At 37.1% G+C, this 22,763-nt stretch overlaps 1 protein-coding gene and 1 pseudogene across 1 annotated transcript; one reads left to right on the forward strand and one right to left on the reverse strand.

Moving 5' to 3' along the window:
• Window positions 1-3,395: 3,395 nt before the first annotated feature.
• On the forward strand, window positions 3,396-7,176 carry LOC137741421 (glutamate receptor 2.8-like). The gene is made up of 5 exons (XM_068481138.1): window positions 3,396-3,666; window positions 4,375-5,618; window positions 5,741-6,053; window positions 6,158-6,555; window positions 6,635-7,176. The coding sequence occupies exons 1-5, from the start codon at window positions 3,396-3,398 to the stop codon at window positions 7,025-7,027; spliced, it is 2,619 nt and encodes an 872-aa protein (XP_068337239.1). The 3' UTR covers window positions 7,028-7,176.
• A 13,047-nt stretch (window positions 7,177-20,223) lies between these two features.
• LOC137743603 (uncharacterized protein At5g64816-like) lies at window positions 20,224-20,855 on the reverse strand (annotated as a pseudogene).
• Between the last annotated feature and the right edge of the window lie 1,908 nt (window positions 20,856-22,763).

Raw genomic sequence — 22,763 nt, forward strand, 5'->3', positions numbered from 1 at the left:
ACGGGTGTCCGCCGGAAACTAGGTAAGATTCAAATGAGTATAACTTCTTCAATACTCAATGACATTAGGTGAAACAAAAAGGAAAATTGTAGTACTCAGCGAGACGAAGAGATTGATACCTTGCACGCCGGCCAACTCGCCATGGTTTGGCCGGAAATTGCCTCGAAAGGGGCGGTGCTCGCCGGAAAACTGGGAAATGTCTCCGAGGTGGTTTCTTCATGGTTTGACGTCCAAAACACAACCACGGGGTTAGAAAAGAGTTATAGGTGTGGGCATGGGTGTGTGTGTGTGTGTGTTCTTGTCGGAGGAAGGAGCACCGAGAGGGGGGAAAAAGAGAGAGCATGGAGGAAGAAAGAGAGAAGAGAGAAGAGAAGACTTTTCAGAAAAAATAAAAGAAAGGAAAGGGAAAGGGAAAGGGACCGGAAACAAGACAGGTGGTGGGCCCCTTGGGCTCACCAATTAAGGCTCAAAAACAATTTTAAAAAGGAAAGTATCCCCCCAAACTTAGTGAAAATACAAAAATACCCATTTTCTTCCGTAAATCCCGGGACGGGTTGTTACAGCGATTCTAGGCCAAAAAGTGATCTCGTCTTGATTTAGTCAGCTCAGCTTTGAGTTTTAGTTGTTTCCTAAGTGTCTTACTTGGTTTGTAAGGGAAAAGGGGAAGGATAAGGTTGTTCACTCTCAAGCCTTCCTATATGGAGCTTAAAATAACGGGCTTGAATTTTTGGTGCTCTTAAGCAGCACAAAATCTTCCACAATTCTAATTCCACGTAGGCTCACCGAACTTCCATAACTATCCACACCATAACCTACTTAGCAAGCCCCATTACATGGCTTGGGCCCACTTAAGGGTGCCGTGTGCTTGGTGTGACGTCACCATATTAATATTATTGTATTGCTTGGCACAATAAATATGCATGATTTGTATTGGCTTGGTGTGATATTACAAATGTTCATTTTGTAACATTATTTTGTTAGTGTAGCGTGATTATAAGGTTACATACCCCTCGTTTTGCACTTTATGCATGAATTTAAGCTTGGCTTGTGACATGTATGCAATGATTGGGTTTTGAGATATTATTTAAATTATAGGTGAAATTTTTGGGCCCTAACACCAACTAAACTGTAGTACTATTCTTCACTAATAAATGAGAAATCTCAAGCTTGACTCACATGAATGACGATGACGTATTATATTTGTATTAAGTACGATACTTAGATGGCTAGCTCATTTTGTGGTCTAGTCCATTCTCTCCCTCCCCTTAGAATAGAAAACCCCCTTTCCCTTTAGTAGAATATCGTTGTAGAGAAAAGTTCAATTGTTGTTTTCTTGATTTTTATTTTATTTCGTGTGTTATGAATTTCTTGTTTAAGTTTCAAGGGTCAAGTGTTTCTTCCAAGTCTTTACCAATTCCGTGAGGACATAAGGATGATAGGACAAACCTTAAGCTTCAATCATTTTATGATCAGCTTAATTATTTAAGTGAAAATTAAACTGTCAAAGAAAATATCGAGAAAAATGAAGGAAGTTTCTATTGTATTAGCTTGAGCAAATAATCTAGAACGAGAGAGTCATCATGACTCAACTCACGGTTCAATTCGAAGATTCTCTAGATACTGTAGAACTGACTCGGTCTCCCATCACGTATACAGCACATGATAGACTAACAATTTTCATAAACTATTTTAACTAATGGCTCGGAATATATATATATATATATATATATATATATATATATATATATATATATATATATATATAAAATATGTATTAATATGAATTTGACTAAAAGTAATTGTCCAACAAATAAGTTCTTGTAAAATAAATAAATAAATTCAGGAAACAATGCCAATCAAATTAACAGTCTAACAAATAAATTATTAAAAGGATAATGTTTGAGAGACTATCTTTTTAGATCGTATTTTGCAAATCACATGATGTAGAGGTTCAAGGTTTGATTCTTTCTCTGAATCATTAAAAAAAAAATCCAACTGTCACATCCCGGCCCTGGTGGGACCCCTTCCCGGGTCCAACTCCACCGTAGCACGATATTGTCCGCTTTGGGCCCCGACCACGCCCTCATGGTTTTGTTTTTGGGAATTCACACGGGAAAGTCAGCTAGTGAAGAATCTGACCACTCATTACTTGATGAAGGATTCCAAATGATGAAAATTCAAAGCAAAATTTATTGTCTTTTGGACAGGTGTATGAATAATGTAACCTAACAAGGGGGTTATTACCAGGAAATTCAAATGGTGACATTCACTTCACCAATTCTAATTAATAATGTTAAATAGATATTATTAGAGCATCAATTAATTTACTAGTCTGTTTCTTTTAGGTTTCTCTTGCACATGGATGTAAACTACGCAAGGAAGTATAGATTTACAAGAGTCGCTTTGATAATATTTTTTCAATTAAACAACAATGTCAAATTCACTTTAGTATTGCTATCATGGAAAAGACATTGTTGAGAATATATTGATAAAACAAAAATTAAAAGTTCAATAAGTTAGAGGGACAAGAAACCCAGCCCTAGCACAGTATCAAAAAGCAAATAGAAACAACAAAAAATGAAAATGGTAGAGCTAGAAAGAATGAACAAGGCTCAAACCGACAAGGAAACTCAAAATTAGATAATAAGAAAACCATTAAAATAACTCTTAAGAGAAGCGGAAGTTCATAAGCCCCAAAAGATTATGAACAAAAGTTGCAGCTGCATACAAGGGATAAGAATCCGACCACCAATAAATCCTAACATTATCTACACTAAAGTTGGCTAAACAATCAACCACATAATTACCGTCACGATATATATGAGAAACTCGAATCCAAAAGAAACTAAAGTTGATATGATCCCTAAAAGCTCTATTTTATATATATATTTTTTAATTTGCGAACCACAATATTTGTTTTTTTTTGTTTTTGACAAATTTAATTATATTGCTTGATCACTCATGTCGACAAAAACTCAACCTAATCAATGTGAAGAATTCTAGTTCTATTGCAAGACAATCTGACATGAAAACATTTACACTACGTATGTGTATGAGTAATTTAATGATTCATATCAGATATTGGAAGTCTATTTAACAAAGATATAAAAAGAACAAATATAGAACTTTTAAGCCGCGTACAAGATGTAATTTTGGCCAAGATGGAGTTAAATTAATTCCACGCACCATACTTCAGAAATATTAAGTATATATGTTCCTGCAAGGAAAAAAAGACCGAAGTATTGATTAATTCTTAGTGCCGACTTATGACTCAAGAAAAAGGTGGAAATCTTTTAATGTTGACCGAGTAAAAAGTATGGCAGCATTCTTGAATCTTTTCCATATAAATAGGAAGAGAGCTCTGAAGTCGTTCTTCAAAACAAAAACAAAATAAAATGTCTCAGTTTGCTCTTCTTTTTTATTTCCTGATCACAGTTTCAGGTTTTAGGGAAGGAATTACAACATTTGGAATTGCCAATACAATCGAGAATGAATCCGGGATGGGAATACTAGGTGCTATTATCGACAACAGTTCTCGGATTGGCAAAGAAGAGAGAGTGGCAATTCAAATGGCACTGGATGATCATTTTGATTCCACTGGGAATCAGAGACTGGTTCTGCACGTAAGAAACTCTCAGAGGAAGCCCTTGCAGGCAGCTCTTGCAGGTAATTAAGCTTTCTAACCTTTCTTTATTTTTTATAACGGCAAATATTACGGGGAGGGGAGAATCGGACTGAAGACATCATATGCAGGGTAAGCAATAATGTGGTTCAAATACCACTTCATTGTATTACTAAGTGGCATAGGATAAATTCCCTTAACCACTTGAGTTACAAGACCTTCGACGCTTTATATGGTTAACTTAAGTTTATACCAAATGATTGAAAAATTACGCAAAACAAAATGGCAAGTTTACTTCTCAAAAAGTTGAAAATTGGTTTACTTGTGGCCTTAACTCTAAATCTTAACTTGTGGCCATAACTTAATTAATTATCTAAACCATGATGTGCAACAATTCTTCACATTCTCAAGAGATGTCCCACGTAGGTCCAAAAATTTAAAAACCTTACAAAGGCATATGAGGAATTGAACCACTTATCCTATCAGCAGGTAGCTTTAGGATTGGAATAACCTTAGCAATTTTCTTCACATCCCTATGTTGCTATCTTATCATAGAAACATGAGGCATATATCAAAAGCTATATAATTGTGTATTCTTCAATCTAGGAAATTTAGTGCATATAGGGATTGATGTATCATGCATCTATGCATTCATTTTTCTCTCTTCTTTGCTTTTAATTTTAGCTTGAAAAAACTCAATAGTAAGGTAAGTAATTGACTGTTGAAAGATGTGCCATTTTATCAATCTGCAGCTAAAGGTCTTATAGACGAGCAAAAAGTGCAAGCCATTCTAGGACCTCATACATGGGAAGAGACGTCATTAGTAGCTGAGGTTGGCAGTGAGACTCATACCCCAATTGTTTCATTTGCTGAGGCTAATCCAATATGGGCAGCTGAGCTGTGGCCCTTTCTGGTTCAAGCTTCTCGTAACCGGTTGAAACAAATGGAAGCAATTGCCGATATAGTTCAGTCTTGGGAATGGCATCAAGTCACTGTAATTTACGAAGATAGAGATTCTTCAGCCAATGAAGTCTTACCTCACCTCTCCGATGCCTTGAGACAAGTTGGTGCAGAAATTAGCCACCTGGTAGCTCTCCCTCCCTTTGCTTCTTCTTCATTAATCACAGAGCTTGAGAAGATTCAAAACGACCAATGTAGAGTCTTTGTTGTGCATTTGTCTGCGCCATTGGCGGTGCAACTATTCGAAAAGGCAAAAGAAATGAAGATGATGGAAAAGGATTATGTATGGATCACCACTGATCCTATTACAAGCCTTGTCCACTCTTTTAATGCCTCCACCAGCTCCTCAATGCAAGGGATCATCGGAGTCAAGAGCTACTTCCCCGAAAGTGGGAGCCAATTTAAGGATTTTGATCATAGGTTTCGAAAAAGGTTTAGTACGAAACATCCTGAAGACGGTAACAATGAGCCTGGAATCTTTGCAGCACAGGCTTATGATGCTGCAAGGGCAGTGGCTCAAGCTATGACAGAAAGCAGCAAAGGAAGGAAATTGTTAGCAAAACTTTTGCGAAGTGATTTTCATGGCTTAAGTGGAAGAATTAAGTTCAATGGCCAAAAATTAGCTCCGCAACATGTATTTCAAATCATCAATGTGAATGGAAAAAGTTACAGAGAAGTTGGATACTGGTCAGATGGATTAGGATTCTCAGAGACGATCGGTGCAGGTGCTACTAACAGATCTTCTATGAGATATTTGGGGCAAGTGTTTTGGCCAGGAGGGCCTTGGTATACTCCAAAAGGGTGGGCTGTACCAAGAACAAATGCAAACGTGCTGAGAATTGGTGTTCCGACAGGATCAACATTCAAACAGTATGTAAATGTGAAGAAAGATCCATTGGGAAATAACTTTTCTTTCAGTGGAATTGCAATAGATCTCTTCAAAACAACCGTAAATGAGCTGCCTTACCATTTGCCCTACGAGTTCTTTCCTTTCGAAGGAACGTATGATTCTTTGGTGAAGCAAATCCATTTGCATGTAAGATATTTACTTTCTGTAGTTAGTATCTTCATGCAGTTGGTTAATTAATCCAAATTGCATGCCAATATTTGATGTTTAATTTCATGGAATAATTAAGATCAATCAAACTTGTCATGCAGAAATTTGATGCTGTGGTTGGTGATGTATCAATAGTGTCCCGGAGATATGAACACGCAGAATTCACGCAACCCTATACCGAATCAGGATTGATAATGATAGTTCCAGTCAGGTCCAAAACAAGTAACAAAGCTTGGTTATTCATGAAACCTTTCACAAAAGCAATGTGGGCACTTATAGGAGCCATCAATGTCTACAATGGCTTTGTTGTATGGCTGATAGAGCGAAACTACCGTCCCGAACTCAAAGGTTCAGTGCTAAATCAAATAGGAAGCTTGATTTGGCTATCTTTCACCACTCTCTTCTCCTTACAAGGTAAATTCGTAACCCACATTGATCATTGTTTAATTTCACTCTCTTCCTCTATTTTTTTTTTTAAATTGTCTAAATACTACTCTATTTGATTTAACTGAGCAAAGGAGATAAGCTGCATAGCAATTTGTCTCGGATGACAATGGTGATCTGGCTATTTATGGCGCTAATCATCACGCAGACATACACCGCTAACCTTGCCAGCATGCTCACTGTCCAGCAGCTTGAACCTACCGTAGCAGATGTTGATGAACTGCTGCGAACCAACGCCATGGTTGGTTATTGTAAGGGATCCTTTATTTCAGCCTATCTAACGGAAGTCTTGCACTTCCACCACAACAATATTATGCAGTTTAACTCCATAGAAGAATATGCCTTAGCCCTCAGACGTAAAGTAATTGCTGCTGCTTTTCTCGACGCCCCTCTGGCAAAAGTATTCCTTGGAAAATACTGCAAAGCCTTTATGGCAGTGGGACCGACTTTCAAAGTTGGAGGATTTGGATTTGTAATTATCTAGCTTCTCACCAAGTTAATCTCTTCTGCATTCAAGGTAACCGTATATTAACTAAGCTTTTATGCTACAGGTATTTCCAAAAGGGTCTATGTTGCTACCAAGTGTAACGGAAGCAATGTTAAAGGTAACCGAAAGGGGTGACCTTCTGACTTTAGAGAACAACATGCTGGCCTCTCTGAAGTGCTTGGATGCAGAAACAGATGGTGCTAATCCTAGTCTAAGTCCCAACAGCTTTTGGGTACTATTCGTACTCACAGGAGGGACATCGACAAGTGCTCTTGTGGTTTACATTTTTCGCATTAGTAAATCAATTCTTGTAGACAAAACCAACTGGAAGTTAATATTGGATGTAATGAAACGATGGGGAAATCCAAACAGAAGGTGCTCAAGAAAAGACAGCGATATTAATGAAGAAAGTCATCCATATCCTTCGAATGCATCTGCCTTGCAGGCTCAAGTCTAGACATTGATACCGTTTGCAACAAAATTAGATAACCGAAAAGATTTTTCCACGTAGATTAGTATAGAATTAAGTTTTGCATATAAAAGAGTACAACTTTAGCCACTGCATAGAAAACATAGGCCAACTCTCTAATCCATTACTTTGTGTAACACGTTACCGGCTAGCTAGGAGTTCTTCTTTTCTTTTCGAACTGTTGGCTCGTATTCAATACCATAGAATAAACATTGTAAACTTGTAACAGTGTTTTTTAGTACTGAAACTTGTAACATAATTTTGTGAAAAAGAATAATCATCAGTCAAAGTCCCTAAAGTTGTGCATTATGTATTGCTTTAGGATTCAAAGTAGATAGTGCTCTACGTAGAACATTCCGCAGAATTGTTACTTGAAAGGTCTGATTCTCAAGAACCAGCAGTGGGCTTCCATCATTTTCTTCACCAACATGTCCCCATGATCAGCACCACATATAAGAAAGTTGGTAAACACAATGCGGTCTATATATATACATATATATATATTTTGTTTTTTTTTTTGTCTTTTTGGTTTTGCTTCAGTTTCATCGATCTCCTCCGAAACTCCTAGCCATGGCAGAATCCGAAATGAAAAAAAATCATTTCATAATCTAATATAACATTGCTAGCCTAGATCATCACAATGGATTATCCTCAGTCCAGAAAAAATATTGATGCAGCTAAAGTAACCCTTTAGCAATCCCGTTGATAATGTGAAAACGCAAGGCCAATAAAAAATTAAATATATTCTGTTACTATGACTTGGTATACAAGTATACTTGCTATACAAGGTTTACATAAAAGGAGGGCTAGTCTAAATGATTTGATAAAGAATCAAGCAGAGATCACGAAAGATCTATACAACTAGGAACCGGAACCGGCCCCTAAAATCCGAAAATAATTCCATCGGCCATATTTGAGGAAACGAACTAGTATGGTCAAACTTTCTTAAACTCATAATCTCATTCCATCAATCTAGAGCGAAGAATTAATCTAAAGTCAAGATTTCTCCAACTGCAAGAATTCATGGATAGGAACAATTCAAGGGCCATTATTTTCTAAACTTTCAACAATTTAGACCAAAATTAGTCCACATATTCTTAATCAAGCTGAAAAGGAATGTAATTTTGTCTTGTCTTCCTAAAACAGTCCAAATAGGATGCATGAGGTAATGCTACTCGTCTATACATAAAAAAGATTCAAAGTAATCCAAATGAACGATTCAAAGTAGGGACTGACATTTATGTACATAAGTGCAAGGTGGACCACAGAGGCATGCATGTATATAGATGTTACTTGGAAATTGATGCTGAATTGCTTGGAATCTAAGTAATATGAACAAATTGTTGATATCAATTACTTGGTTAACTCTCTAACTGTAAATAGATGTCCCAAGTTTGAATCTGCGCGTGTTCTTTCGTTAGTAGAAAAGGATTTGCAGTACGACTGCTTCAAAATATGCTTCGGAAAGTTCCCATGAATGCAGTTTATTTCTGATTTTCTCTTCTCTCTTTCTTCTACTGTCACATTTTTGTTGTCTTCTTCATGACCAGGAAGGTAATTAACCATTCATTCTACAGATAAGTTTGGCCCTTACTGATGATCAAAAGTAAAAGAAATCTAGGAAAACCAATTCCTTGCATTGACCATGACACAAGAAAATCAGGGACCACGTTTAACATCTGAGTGATTATATAAGACCAATTGTATTTGTTATAAACATGAAAAGAATACGAACCAGTGTCTGCCATATTTGCACAGACTGGACAAGTTTCCCGCTTTGTTGTCCTTCATGGTCTTTGTTTTAATATTTAAACAAACGTTGAGGATTGATGGAAGTAGTGACAGAAGGAAGGACGACAATTTCGTAGGCATAGGTGCAAATGTAGATACGGGTTCTCAAATTGGTAAAGGGCAGAGAGTAGCAATGCAGATGGCAGTGGATGACTTTAAAGTTTGGTTTTCCTCCACTGCTATTAAACTGTGTTTTGAAAATTTGAAACTGAAAAGGAACACAACACAGATTTGTTACACAGCGTATTATTCTAACGATTGTAAGGACGACAATGATATAAATGTTACAAAGAAAATTCAAGGGGCTAGCCAAAGTTGACCATTAAACTCTTTTGATCAGCTTATAAACAAATTACAAGTTAAAAGTTAAAAGTTTCATGCTTACAAATTTACAGTATTCTTATCTTGATTTTTGAGAATTGTGATTCAATTGATTGAATCTTTATCCTTGTAAAGTTATTCTTACATGTGGTATCAGAGCCCTAGGTTCTAATTAATCATTGAATTCGATTCATAAAATCTTTTATTTTGCTCGAAAAGATACAAAACTGGGATCGAAGGTTGAGTTAAAATAAAAAAACTCTGCCAATAAACGGTGCCGTTTCGTTAAAGAGCCGTTATAACTCTGAAAGGGTTCTTTTAAAAATTTGACCATTATGTTTTGGGTTTTTGAGTTTGTTGTTTGTTATTCGAGAAGTTCTCCTTGCGAACTTTACCCCTTAGTTCTGGTTTCAATTCAAAGTTTGATGCTAAAGATTAACAACCGTAAGAAATTGATTTTGAAAAGGTATGTTTTCATTCCATGTAAAACTAAATTCACTCGACATTGATGGCAATATTAGGATAAAATGATTGAATAACTAAGTTTATATGCTGGCTCAATTCGTTTTTTCAAGCTTAATATATTATGTAGTTGTTATAATGCTTCCGCTGCTATAATTAACACAAAAGCTTTGAACTTTTACGGATTGGTGTGTGTCCTATCATTGCATATTGTATTTTGTGTTAACCAAGTTTTGCAGCATCAAACTTAAAGAAGTTCTGCAGATTTTGTGCGATTTACTTTAGTGATCTTGAATTGTTTTTTTCTATGTATGTCTTCAATATGAAAGGCTATATATATGATTAAGTTGATTCAATGAACTCAATTTGTGTTGAGAAAGACCGAAATTAGGAATCATTATAGATTCAAAGTTCTGATTTCATTGATGTCTTCTGCAGTTTCATTAAAGTCAATCAGTTTAGGTGTAGTACTAATACTCACTGGTGGGAGCAATTACAAGAAGTGGAGAAGAGAAATTGAGTTGCTTTTGACACTAAATGAGTTTGATATTGCACTTGACATGCCAAAGCCTGCAGCATTGACCGATAAAAGCACAAAGAGTGAGAAGGCTGAGTTTAAGAGATGGACTACGGCTAATAAAGTGGCTCTATCCATTCTTGAAAGTGGCATGACAGACACGGTGCGAGGAGGAATCAAGAAGTGTGAACTAGCAAAGAATTATCTAAATGCTGTGGAGAACAAATTTAAAGAATCTGAAAAGGCTGAAATTGCTCAGCACATGTTCCTTTTGACATCTTACAAATTCGAGGGTGGAGGTTCAATCTGAGAACATATTATGAAGATGACCAATGCAGCTGAGAAACTTAATTAAATGGATGTCAACATTGGGGAAAAGCAATTGGTGTTCATGATTCTACAAGCATTGCCACAAAAGTTCAATCAACTAAAAGTGTCTTATAACACTCAAGACAAGACTTGGACAGTGTATAAATTGATTGCTCAGTGTGTCCAAGAAGAAAACCGCCAAAAACAAGAAAATAGACTAAAGCTGTCAATTATGTGCAAATTGCAAAGGGAAAGAATGACATTAATCTGGTAATGCTTCTAAACCTAAGCAACATGATAAGTCTGTTATATCTGCTAAAAATTCCAACTCCTCTAAATCTAATAAATTTAAGGTCAAAGTTAAAAACATTGAAAAGATTAGGTGTCATCATTGCAAATCTAAAGGTCACTATAGGAGGGACTGTGAAATTTTCAAGGATTGGTCAAGGGCTAAAGGAAAAGCTGATGTCTATGTGTGTGAGGAGTCGAATCTCATTGATATTCCTGCTAACTCTTGGTGGTTTGATAGTGGTTCATCTGTTCATATAACTAATTCCTTACATGGTTTTGAAAAACAAAAGAAAACAAATTGTTTTCATGTTTTTGTTGGTGAGGGAACCAAAGTGTCTGTCAAAGCCATTGGTATAGTTAAATTGAAATTATCTACTGGCATAATAATGCGATTGAATGATGTTCTATTTGTGCCTGCAATGAGAGGAAACCTACTTTCAGCATCAAAGTTAGTGAAACAAGGCTATGTTTTCATGGGAGATAATGAATGTGTCAAGTTCTTTAGAAAAAGGTCCTCTACAAGGAAAAGCTTTTATGCATGACCAACTTTGGAAAATAGATTGCACTGTAGAAACTGACCATTTACATGTCTTAAGTACTGCAACCAAAAGAATACATGGTTTTGATCAAACTTTCATTCTTTGGCACAAAACATTAGGACACATTTCAAAAGAAAAGGTTTTTCAATTGTCCAAAATGAACTTGATTCCGACTGTTGATTTCAAGAGTGCAATTGAGTGTGTTGATTGTATGAAAGGAAAGATGACAAATATTAGGAAACTAGATGCTAAAAGAAGTCATGGCCTATTAGAAATCATACATGCAGATGTTTGTGGACCTTTTCCTGTCAAAACCATATGTAGGAACTCTTATTTTGTGAATTTCATAGATGACTACTCTAAATACAGTTATGTTTTCCTCATTAGTGAGAAGTCTTCAGTCCTTGAATGTTTCAAAACCTTCAAAAGTGAAGTTGAAAAACAATTAGACCGTGTGATTAAAATTGCTAGATCAGATAGAGGAGGGGAATATTTTGGCAGGCACACAAAAGCTGGACAGAAAAATGGTCTTTTTGCATGTTTTCTTGAAGGCTAAGGCGTTGTAGCATAATACACCACTCCTGGCACACCCCCAACAAAATGGAGTGGCAGAGAAGAGAAATAGAACTCTCATGGGGATGGTGAGAAGCATGATTTCTAGGTCCAAACATCCTAGTTTCCTTTGGGGAGAGGCATTAAAGGCAACAAATTATATACTTAATAAAGTGTCATCTAAAGTTGTGCCTAAGACACCATTTGAGTTGTGAAATGGAAGACAACCAAGTTTCGATCATTTTCATGTTTGGAGATGTAAGGCAGAAGCGAGGTTTTACAATTCAAGTGAAAAGAAATTAGACTCCACGACCACTATCTGTTTCTTCATTGGTTATTCTGAGAAGTCAAAAGGCTTTAAGTTTTTCTGCACTCAAGCAAACACCAGAATACAAGAAACTCTTAATGATACCTTTCTAGAAGATGAAGATGTTTCGAATTTAGTTTAAGAAAATTTTGAGTTTGAAGAAGCAAGGCAAATGGAAGATGATTCCTCACGGTTAGACTATAATCACATACCAGTTTTCCTGAGATTAATGACGTAATGGGTGACACTGAGATTCCAAGAGAAACTGTGAATGAGGAAGATCAAAACAATGCTTTTGTTAATCAAAATCCAGCCGCTGAGAATCAGGCAACCAATTCTAATGCTCCTACCAACTCACTTAATCATTAAAATTTGAGGAAATCCAACATAATTAAAAAGCCAGTTATTTCTTCAGATTATGTGTACTTTCAAGAGACAGAGTTTGATTTTGGAGACATTGATGATCCTATGACATATCACTAAGCCATGCAGAGTCCTTAAAAGGTTTTATAGCAAACGACAATGAAATAAGAACTCAATTCAATGTCCAAGAACTCTGTTTGGTCTTTTGGTGAAATTCCCACCTAATATCAAAGCAATTGGTTGCAAATGGGTATTCAAAACCAAAAAGGATGATGAGGGAAGGATCGAGAGATATAAAGCAAGGCTTGTTGCAAAGGGTTTTACACAAAGGGAAGGGGTTGATTACAATGACACTTTTTCCCCTGTGTCTTCCAAGGATTCAATGAGAGTTATCATAGCTTTAACAACACATTTTGATTTAGAATTACACCAAATGGATGTCAAGAATGAAGACATTTTCATGGCTCAACGTCCTGGACCTATTGAAAGAGGGAAGGAAGATATGGTTTGCAAGTTATAGAAGTCAATTTATGGACTAAAACAGGCATTCAGGCAATGGTTCTTAAAATTTGATCAAGTTGTTACTTCACATGGTTTCATAGAAAATCAGATGGATGATTGCATCTATCTCAAAACAAGAGGATCAAAATTCATTCTCCTTGTTCTCTATGTCAATGACATCTTACTTGCAAGTTTGGACAGACAACTATTGAATGAAACCAAGCACATGTTGAGCACAAACTTTGAAATGAAGGATCTTGGAGAAGCCTATTATGTTTTGGGAATTGAGATAGTTCGAGATAGGCAGAGAAGATTTCTTGGATTATCTCATAAAGGCTATATTGAAAGAGTACTCAACAAGTTTAACATGTAAAAATGCAATAAGGCTGATGTTCTAGTGAACAAGGGAGATAAGTTTTCCCAAGATCAGTGTCCAAAGAATGAGCATGAAATTGAATTGATGAAGATGAAGCCTTATGCTTCATTAGTTGGCAGTCTTATGTATGCTAACATTTGCACTAGGCCAGATTTGGCATTCATTATTGGTCTTTTGGGAAGGTTTCAATCAAATCCTGGAGAAGTTCATTGGGTGGCAGCAAAGAAGGTGCTGAGATACTTGCAAAGAACTAAGGATTTTATGTTAGTTTATGGCAGAGATGATTCATTGGAATTAGTTGGATTCACTGATTCAGACCTTGCTTGACACGCCCCGATCCCGATATTCCCTGAATACCAAGATAGGCACGTGTTGGCCGACACCCTAGGGTGACAAAAGCCATTTATTGAGTGCAAATGCTAAAAACAAGGGATATATAAGACTTATAAATATAAAAGAATAATGAATATGAATTTAAGGAACGTGTTCAGAGCACACATCTAATCTAAAATGCTAAAGGAAAATAATATAAAATTGAATAAATAAAAGAATGGGTCCTATACCGAGAGGACTCGAAGATGCTGATGCGGAAATGCCTTAATGTCGGAATTGTATGCCTCGATTATAAGTCCTAAAGGGGGGCTCAAAACAAACATGAGTGGACCAAGTTGATATATATATATAATAAAACATTTATCAATATACTAACCTCCAGATTTTATGAAAACACATATATTATGATAAACATAGGTTTTTCGAAACCTAACATGTCGTGCAATGTCTCAAATCATAACTTGTATATATAATAATCACTAATGAATGTCCGATAACCCCCAGGCCCCATGCCGGCTCTCCGTCCCTGTGCTAATAGCCAGAGGAAACACACTCCAGGCCCTATACCAACACCAAACCATTGCCCGGGACGAACCGGAAACTATCCCTACGTCCCGTAACGAAATAAGGACCACCAGGTAGGTACAAAACCATTGAACATACATATATTGAAAAGCAACTTCATAGTATAAAGTCATCCATCATCTATACTATAAAGAGGTGTTCTAAACATGTTCTAAATATCATATCGTCATCCATCAGATATTCTATAAGAACACTGGTTATAGGAAAAATAGTAATAATTCAAACTAGCCTCAGTGAGCATGTTATCTCATAAAACGTTTCATAAAACATAGTCATCAAATCATGCTTTTCATGTATGCATTTCTACAATCAAAACATGCATTTTTAGAGGGGTCCATTCACAGTACTTAGCTGCCGAAAAGCCACACAAACTAGCGGAGACAGAACGCCACAATAAATTGCCCCTAAGCACATAAATGGTACATTTAATCAAACTCTACTCAAACGATTTAATTTGGGGAAACAGACGTCAAAAACGGGTCCAGGACATCGAAATTAGCCTAGAAGAGGTCTCTGCACGAAATCCAAAAAGTCAACGGTCAAAGTCAAAGTCAACGGATCCGGATCAAGGGTTTTGGGTTGGATCGGGTTGGGCCTAGGGCTTTAAGGATTTAAAGGGTTAAGGGTTTTGGGTTTTAAAGGGTTAAAGGTTTAGGATGCACGGGCCTAAGGCCCTAAATGGAAATGGCCCAAAGGCCTGGGTTTGGATTTCAGACTTGGGCTTGGGTAATTGGGTTGGACCTTGGGTTAATGGATCGGGTTGACCCATTTTCAGGCCAAGGTTTTGGCCGGTTTCTGGGAAAACTTCAAACGTCCATAACTTCTTCGATACTCAATGAAATTGGGTGAAATAAAAAAGGAAAGTTGTAGTACTCAGCGAGATGAAGAGATTGATACCTTGCACGCCAGCCAACACGCCATGGTTTGGCCAGAAATTGCCTCGAAAGGGGCGGTGCTCGTCGGAAAATTTGGAAAAGCTACTCCAAGCTATTTTTTGCTATTCAAACGTATACACAACTTAAAAAAGGTTTCGATCTAACCTTAAAACACATCCCAAGGGTTTCTAGAAGCTTACCAACGTCAGAAAAATACGAAACACAATGGAGAAGATGATGAACAGTACCAGCCGAAAGGAAGAGAAGGGTTTGTGGTGTTCTTTCTTTGAATCTTAGTTCGCAAGGGTGATGGTGATGGTGTTGCAGGTAAATGGCAAGGGTGTGCGTGTGGGTGGATCAGAGGGTGAGAGGGTTTCGAGAGAGAGAAGGGAGAGATCACAGAGGGAGAATGAGAGAGAAAAGAGAACTGAGAGAGAAGAGAGAGAGATAGACTTTTCAGAAAAAATAAAAGAAAAAGAAAATATCCCCCAAACTTAGTGAAAATACAAAAATACCTTTTTTCTTCCGTAAATCCTGGGACGGGTTGTTACAATCTACCCCCCTTAAAAGAATTTCGTCCCAAAATTTAAAATAATTTGCTACACTGAAGAACTCAAAAATAGGAAGAAGAATATATGTACAAAAAGAAATCAAGTTAGAGTGGGTGCATCAAAGAGAATATGTCACACCGTCGCAAGCGGGTTGCAAAATCCTCTATCATGCCTCCAAGCTCTTACTTTCTTCCCCATCAATGTAGAAGTAGAAACATACTTTATAGAGATATAAAACTGAAAACATATATTGACGTAAGGTCAAAAATAAGTACACAAATACGATAATGTTAAAATAGATACGTAATAACATATAGGTCAAAAATTCGTGCTAAACTTAAAACTTAAAACGGAAATACTTCCCCCAAAACATTTGTAACGTCAAAAACAAATAACTAAAGTAAAGGAAGTTAAAATACCTACACTGAAAATTCAAAATTGGAAAATGAGAGTGGGTCTCACCTAAGTATACGAATGTCACGTACTTCGAGAAAATGTGTGTTTTTGGGTCGAGCTCCAACAATCGCAAATTCGTAACAACTACCGTAGACGGGTCTTCTTTCCCACTTGCTTAACGAACCCAACGAATAAGTTTTCAATACCACAGTTGGTCGCCCGCGATATCGATTACACATTTGTTGTCTCCGTAAGCAAGCAGTAATTTCCTGAGGGTGCACAATTTCATATGTCGTAAATTCGATCCTCTGAATACCAGTTCACAATATTCCTTTGTCAACCAGTATAGCCAATAGAAAACTCTCGTAACATGTCGCAAAAAATGCCATACTCAAACCGAACAAAACAGAAACTGTCGTCGTAAAACTCTATCCAGCACCCAGCATACTATCCTCCTCAGTTCTTCCAAATGTGACCAACTACTCTAGTGTTTTGCCAACAAAGAACCCATTTGAAAATTGTACCTTGGGATTCAAGAGTGGCTACCATGTTAGTAGTAGACCTAAAAGCTCGAGCCAAGCAACAGAAAATGAGAAGTCACTTTCCCCAACAAGCAGTATCTCTAGGGAGTTGTTGCAGTGCTCAAACCACTTCTCCATTTTTGCTTAGTTGCAGATTTCTAGTCAAACAAGGTCAATGTTGATGGAAAGAAGGACTCTCAAGTGATCAACCTAAAAGCAAAAGAGAGTACACACCTTTCGAGAGAAATGTAAAGATTATCTGATTCTCGCCTCGACCACGTTGTGGTGCCATTCCAGAGTGCACCAAACAGATCTACTAGAAGTGTTTTGACATCCACATACTCTCAACAATAAGGTTCGGAAGTGAAGCAATGGAAAGATGTGTGTTGAGACGAACACATATCGTTGGAAAAGAACCGATGTGATGCTTATGAATTATAGTAAGATGGTGATACAATCCGCTGACCTTCTGTACTAAAACCTTCATCCAACTTTTACTACAAGACCGCTCAAATCTCACACCCATGTGCTCACGAACCGAAGGATCCAGGTGTGAGGTAGTGGAAAGCTGCGTTGATGCGAACACATTACATCATCGAAAAGGTCTACCAGAGTACGAAATGATGGTTATGAATTGTAGCAAGATAATGAGTGGTGACCATTCAATTCAGCATGAAGATAGTGATGCAATCTGCTGATCACCTGCACTACAATTTTCACCAATCTCTTACCACAAGACGGCTCCAACCTCACACCCACGTGGAACTCTTTCTGGTAAGTATGGTAAGCTTGTGAAAAGGTTATACTCCTAACGTTTTTGTCCAAATCGATAAGAATTGGGTGCGCCTTTCCATTGAATCGATCGATTGTGAATTTCTCCCTGTTTGAGTGAGAAACCATGTCGAGAAGGCTAAAAGAACACTCAAGAATTTGAGGATCAAAACAGTCCATTAAATCTAGAGTACAAGATATTTGGATTTGAACCATAAACCACACCAAGAACAAACGTTTTGTTTTTTTTTTTTTTTCACCCTTGGTGTATTGTCCGGCATGACTCTAAGCTTAAAGAATAGTTAAAAACTGCTAATGAGGTTTGATGAGGCCAAAGACATTTCGAAATTCAAAATACTTTGTAAGGGCTGTTTCAAAGTTCAAAAATTAAACATAGAACCTCTTAACCAACATAATGACGAAGAAGAAAGATACAAAGCAGCCTGCATATGCATGCAGTGACATGATTGGCTACCTTGAATTGATGCCCTTGAGCAAACCAAAGCTCAATGAGTCTAGAGGAGTTCAGAGTAAAGCTCGATCTTCGTACAATGATGAATATGGTGGAATCTCAAGCCATTACACTGAAACATTACAAGGTTAAACAGTTAGTGGACAAGAACACTGATCAGTTGGGTTACAAGCAAAAGGCTAAGTTCACCTCTACCAAAAAGTTCATGGACAAAGAGCTAGGATTTACTGCCTAGTACTAGACCCAAGTGAAATTCAAGGAGTCTGTTTATCCAAACAAGTATGGATCTTCATCATCCAAGTCTAACTACAACAACAAGAATCACAACTCTTTTTGGAAATTGGTGAGAATAAAGTCTGCTACCAAAGAGTCACTTAAGAAATTATCTAATTTAAACGAAGTCAACACCCGAAGAATTTGGTGTACAGCTGACGGTCAAAGGTTAAGGAACTTGACTTTGGGGTTGAAGTAAGTAAGAAGGATATCAATAGAATAATTACCGAGAATTGTTCTAAAGATCCACACAAATTTCTTCAGTGGTAATGAGTCCGAGAACATTGATTTGCTCCCACCAACTACCACTTACTAACCATCGCCACAACTAGCACTTACTCGCTTTCTCTAACACGCACTTCGAAAGTTTCGAGTAATTTCCAAAGAGATGACTCTGCCCGCCATTCCTAAGGAATGCATGTCGCAGAGTGACATCACCGATTCAGATTTCCAGTTGATCTTAACCAACTTGTACTACCAAGATTTTTCCGTTTCCCAAGATTTTGATGTAAAGCCCACTATGCCCGCAATTCCTAGAGAACACATGTTGCAAAGTGGCATCGTCATTTCAGATCTATAACTGGTCTTGACCAGACTTTCACAAATTGAGATTTCTAAAACATGTCGCTTCCAAGTAACACCAACTCTGCCGCCATTCCCAGGGAATGCATGTTGCAGAGTATCAATCTAATGTTGAAAGTCATCCAACAATCCACTTCATCACTACTGAAGCACAATCCCGACACGAGTTCTTGTGTTTCAACCAGAATGTGACAATTCAAATAGAGAAAGATTTGCACAACTGCACAGAATGACACCAAATTCGGAAGTCGTGACATCAAATGACATCATGACTGACACACTACTACAGTGACAGAAGGTCCTAAGTATGCTCTGAACAAAACCACGTTCTGATACCAATCTAACACGCCCCGATCCCGATATTCCCTGAATACCAGGATAGACATGTGCTGGCTGACACCCGAGGGTGATGAAAGCCATTTATTGAGTACAAATGCTGAAAATAAGGGATAGATAAGACTTATAAATATAAAAGAATAATGAATATGAATTTAAGGAACGTGTTCAAAGCACACATCTAATCTAAAATGCTAAAGGAAAATAATACAAAGTTGAATAAATAAAAGAATGGGTCCTACACCGAGAGGACTCGAAGATGCCGATGCGGAAGTGCCTTAACGTCGGGATTATACGCCTCGATTCTAAGTCCTGAAGGGGGCGCAAAACAAACATAAGTGGACCAAGTTGATATATATATATATATATATATAATAATAATAGTAATAATAATAATAAAAAAACATTTATCAACATACTAACCCCCAAGTTTTATGAAAACATATATATTATGATAAACATAGGTTTTCCGAAACCTAACATGTTGTGCAATGTCTCAAATCATAACTTGTATATATAATAATCACTAGTGAATGTTCGATAACCCCCAGGCCCTATGCCGGCTCCCCGTCTCTTAGCAGACAGTCAAAGGAAAATACACTCTAGGCTCCATGTCGGCTCCCCGTCCCTGTGCTAATAGCCAGAGGAAACACACTTCAGGCCCTATGTCAACACCAAACCGTCGCCCAGGACGGACCGGAAACTATCCCTACGTCCCGGAGCGGAATAAAGACCACTAGGTAAGTACAAAACCTAGTGGAAAATAGAGTGTGAGAGGAGGGAATGGAAAAGAAGAGAATCCTAGTCCAAAATGGAAACGAATTAGGATTCTCTCCCCCCTTTTTTCATCCCCTTCCATCCCCTCTTCTCACATTCTCTTATTTTGTCTTTTTAAAAAAAATTAATATAAGATATTGACGTGACTTAACTGTGACCGTTTAAATAGAAGGGAAGGGAAGGAGAGAGAAAAAAAGAAGAAAGAGAATCCTACTCCAATGGAAACCTAACACACACGTCTACCTAACGTACTTGAAAAACTATTTTAGAGTACAAACCTCATGATTAATATCATTAAAACCTTTCGTTATCTAATAAGCTTATCTTTATTTTTTTTCCAGATAAACTATACTATCTACACTAAGAAAAGAAGGCTGGTTTAATCTCACAATGAGTTAGTAAATAATGTAGTTCAAATTTTCATTTGGCGATAATCGAACAAAAAAAATCTCTCACTTATAAGCAAACATCAATATCACTAGATCGTAATACTAAGTGGCACGTTATCTCTAGTTAAACTAGCTAATTGACACATTGTTTCTCATTTAATAATAATAATAATTTAGAAAAAATAAAAAAACCTCCCCTTGTAAATACATTGTTTCTCATTTAAAGAGGATTTGAAGAAGAGAGTTTCAAACACTCACTCTGGCATCTCCTAAGGCAGATGTCATTCCAATTCGGTACTTGATGTTGGTTTACGCAGACAGTGCGGGCACACGCATCAGCACACGCATCGAGCTCAGATACACCGCAGACGGTAACGCAAGTATCAGGAATAGGGTCCTTTGAGAATGCACCAACCTTTTTCAGCATTCTCTTCGACGTGCATACCCTTTTGCAGACAAAAATCTCATCAGAACTCTTCTCCCTCCCTCTAGCGCTCTTTAATCACTGCTCTTCGCCACGCCTTTTCTTCACTCGAAACGCTTGTCCTGCAACTACTGCAGGGATAGCGGCTAAGAGGGACCACCACACTTCCACCATCACAAATGCAGGGATCAACCTCTTCTTCAGCAGGCTAATACAAAAATAAAAATATAACGAGCTTAGGTAATGATTTAAATCATCATCGGTATGTCAGTCATGCAATACTTTGTAAACTTCTCCAGGTTATTTTGGCATAACGAATGGGGTTATGTTATATAACATATAAAATAATAACAAAAGTTGAGAAAGTTCAGTTCATCATGAGACAATCCTCGAATCACATGTAGCAGATACAATATCAACAAATGCATCTACCAAAGTTCTAGAGCGAAATATATTAATCCCACGCATAAACAAGGCCACAGAGAAACATGCAAGCATTAGTCCAACATTTACTGTAATCCGGTACCTAACACGAGGTCATAGCCAAGCGGACTTATATCATCTGATAGACAAACAATAGAAGGAAAGCAGGAAAGAGCTAAAAGAATGTCGGAGTGTCCATCAGGCATTTTCGTTTTCTTAATACGTTCAACAATATTGCCGTCACCTAAGATGACATTTGAGCATGCTGTTTTCCATACTAGTGAAAACTTCCAACTATAAATATTACTCTAACAGTTGGTTTTAGAATAAAATGAAAATCCAAGGGATATATGAATCAAAACAACAGTTGGTTTTAGAATGCAATGCAGAGTGCAAGGAAAACCGCTTCAGCTCCAGGGTTACAGGTTCGGCTGCAATTGAAAAATCAACTGCACAAGCGGGGCATCGAGCTGAAAAGCACAATGTAACTCGCACATTTTAGACATTACAAGCATGTCTCTCAGGTTCCATTGCTATACCTAAATATGTCTAGTAGACATTTCTTTGGCCAACTCTTAGTACAACAACGTCACCAAGGACATTACCAGATGAAGTAATTTGAAGGAAAAAAAAAAAAACCCCCGTTGAAGTAATTTGTAAAACAACCAATTCAAGCACAATTACGCAATTTTTTGTTTTTTGTTACCGAAAACAAGTATGTTCAAGTCCTCAATATCTCTTTTGTATTGCCCCTGAATTGGATTTTTTTCTCCCTCTCATTCGCTTTACTATTGCAAAATTGATCAGTTACCAGCACCTAGTAAATAAAGAAAAAAATCCACACAGCTCGTTTTTCATCCTAAACCCTAAACCCTAAATATCATCACAATGCATAGTATAATACATGAAACCCTAGGTTTAGTAAAAGTAAACAGAAAAATTAGAGTCTCAAACACTCAAAAAAGGCATTTCTTCAAGAATTACAGTAAACCGCAAACTCTCCAACACCATCCTAGTAAGAATCAAGGCTTTCCGCATCAGAATTTTGCATTAAAAAAAAAAAAAAAAAATACAGAGAAATATCTACAATTACAAAATTAAAACCAATTTCAGCCGAAAGGACGTAAATTGATTCAAATTTCTTGAGAATTTCGAGACATGAAAGAGTAACTCACTGAAAGGTTTGAAGATTTGGAATGGGAGTAAATTTGCAGGCGTTTGTGGAGTTGCAGAGCTTCTGGAGTTGATTGCGAATGCCGTGAAGGTGAAGATCGTCTGAGGAAGTGCCTGAGCAGTGAAAAGTCTTTAACTTTCAACAGTACTAATTGGGCTTGGGCTCCTCAGGCTTAGAGAAACGAAACTAATAAGAGGGCTCAAGGTCCATTTACCACATACAGAAGAGTCCAAGCCCAACTTCTACCACCATTCCTTTACTTTCAGTTTACACAAACTTAACATATGACATGCAAAAAGTAATGAATAAAGACCTAAATCATAATCTATATGTTTTTGGGGGCTTTGTATTTTTTTTTTGCTATTTTTTATGCTCCGTGATAGTGTTTTTAAATAGCTTTATTTATTTATTTATTTAAAGATGTAACTTTAATTCTTGATTTTCACGTTTGATTTGTACTATCTTATGATGTTATAATTATTATTTTTTTTTTATACAAAAAAAATCCAAATT

Source organism: Pyrus communis, chromosome 8, assembly GCF_963583255.1.
Source record: "Pyrus communis chromosome 8, drPyrComm1.1, whole genome shotgun sequence".
NCBI lineage: Eukaryota > Viridiplantae > Streptophyta > Magnoliopsida > Rosales > Rosaceae > Pyrus > Pyrus communis.

Bases quoted from the DNA above. Each gene is read 5' to 3' on its own strand.
- LOC137741421 (XM_068481138.1), top strand. From the start codon at position 3,396: ATGTCTCAGTTTGCTCTTCTTTTTTATTTCCTGATCACAGTTTCAGGT. The intron at 5,619-5,740 runs GTAAGATATTTA...CTTGTCATGCAG, and splicing joins TGAAGCAAATCCATTTGCAT to AAATTTGATGCTGTGGTTGG. The intron at 6,556-6,634 runs GTAATTATCTAG...TTTATGCTACAG, and splicing joins AAGTTGGAGGATTTGGATTT to GTATTTCCAAAAGGGTCTAT.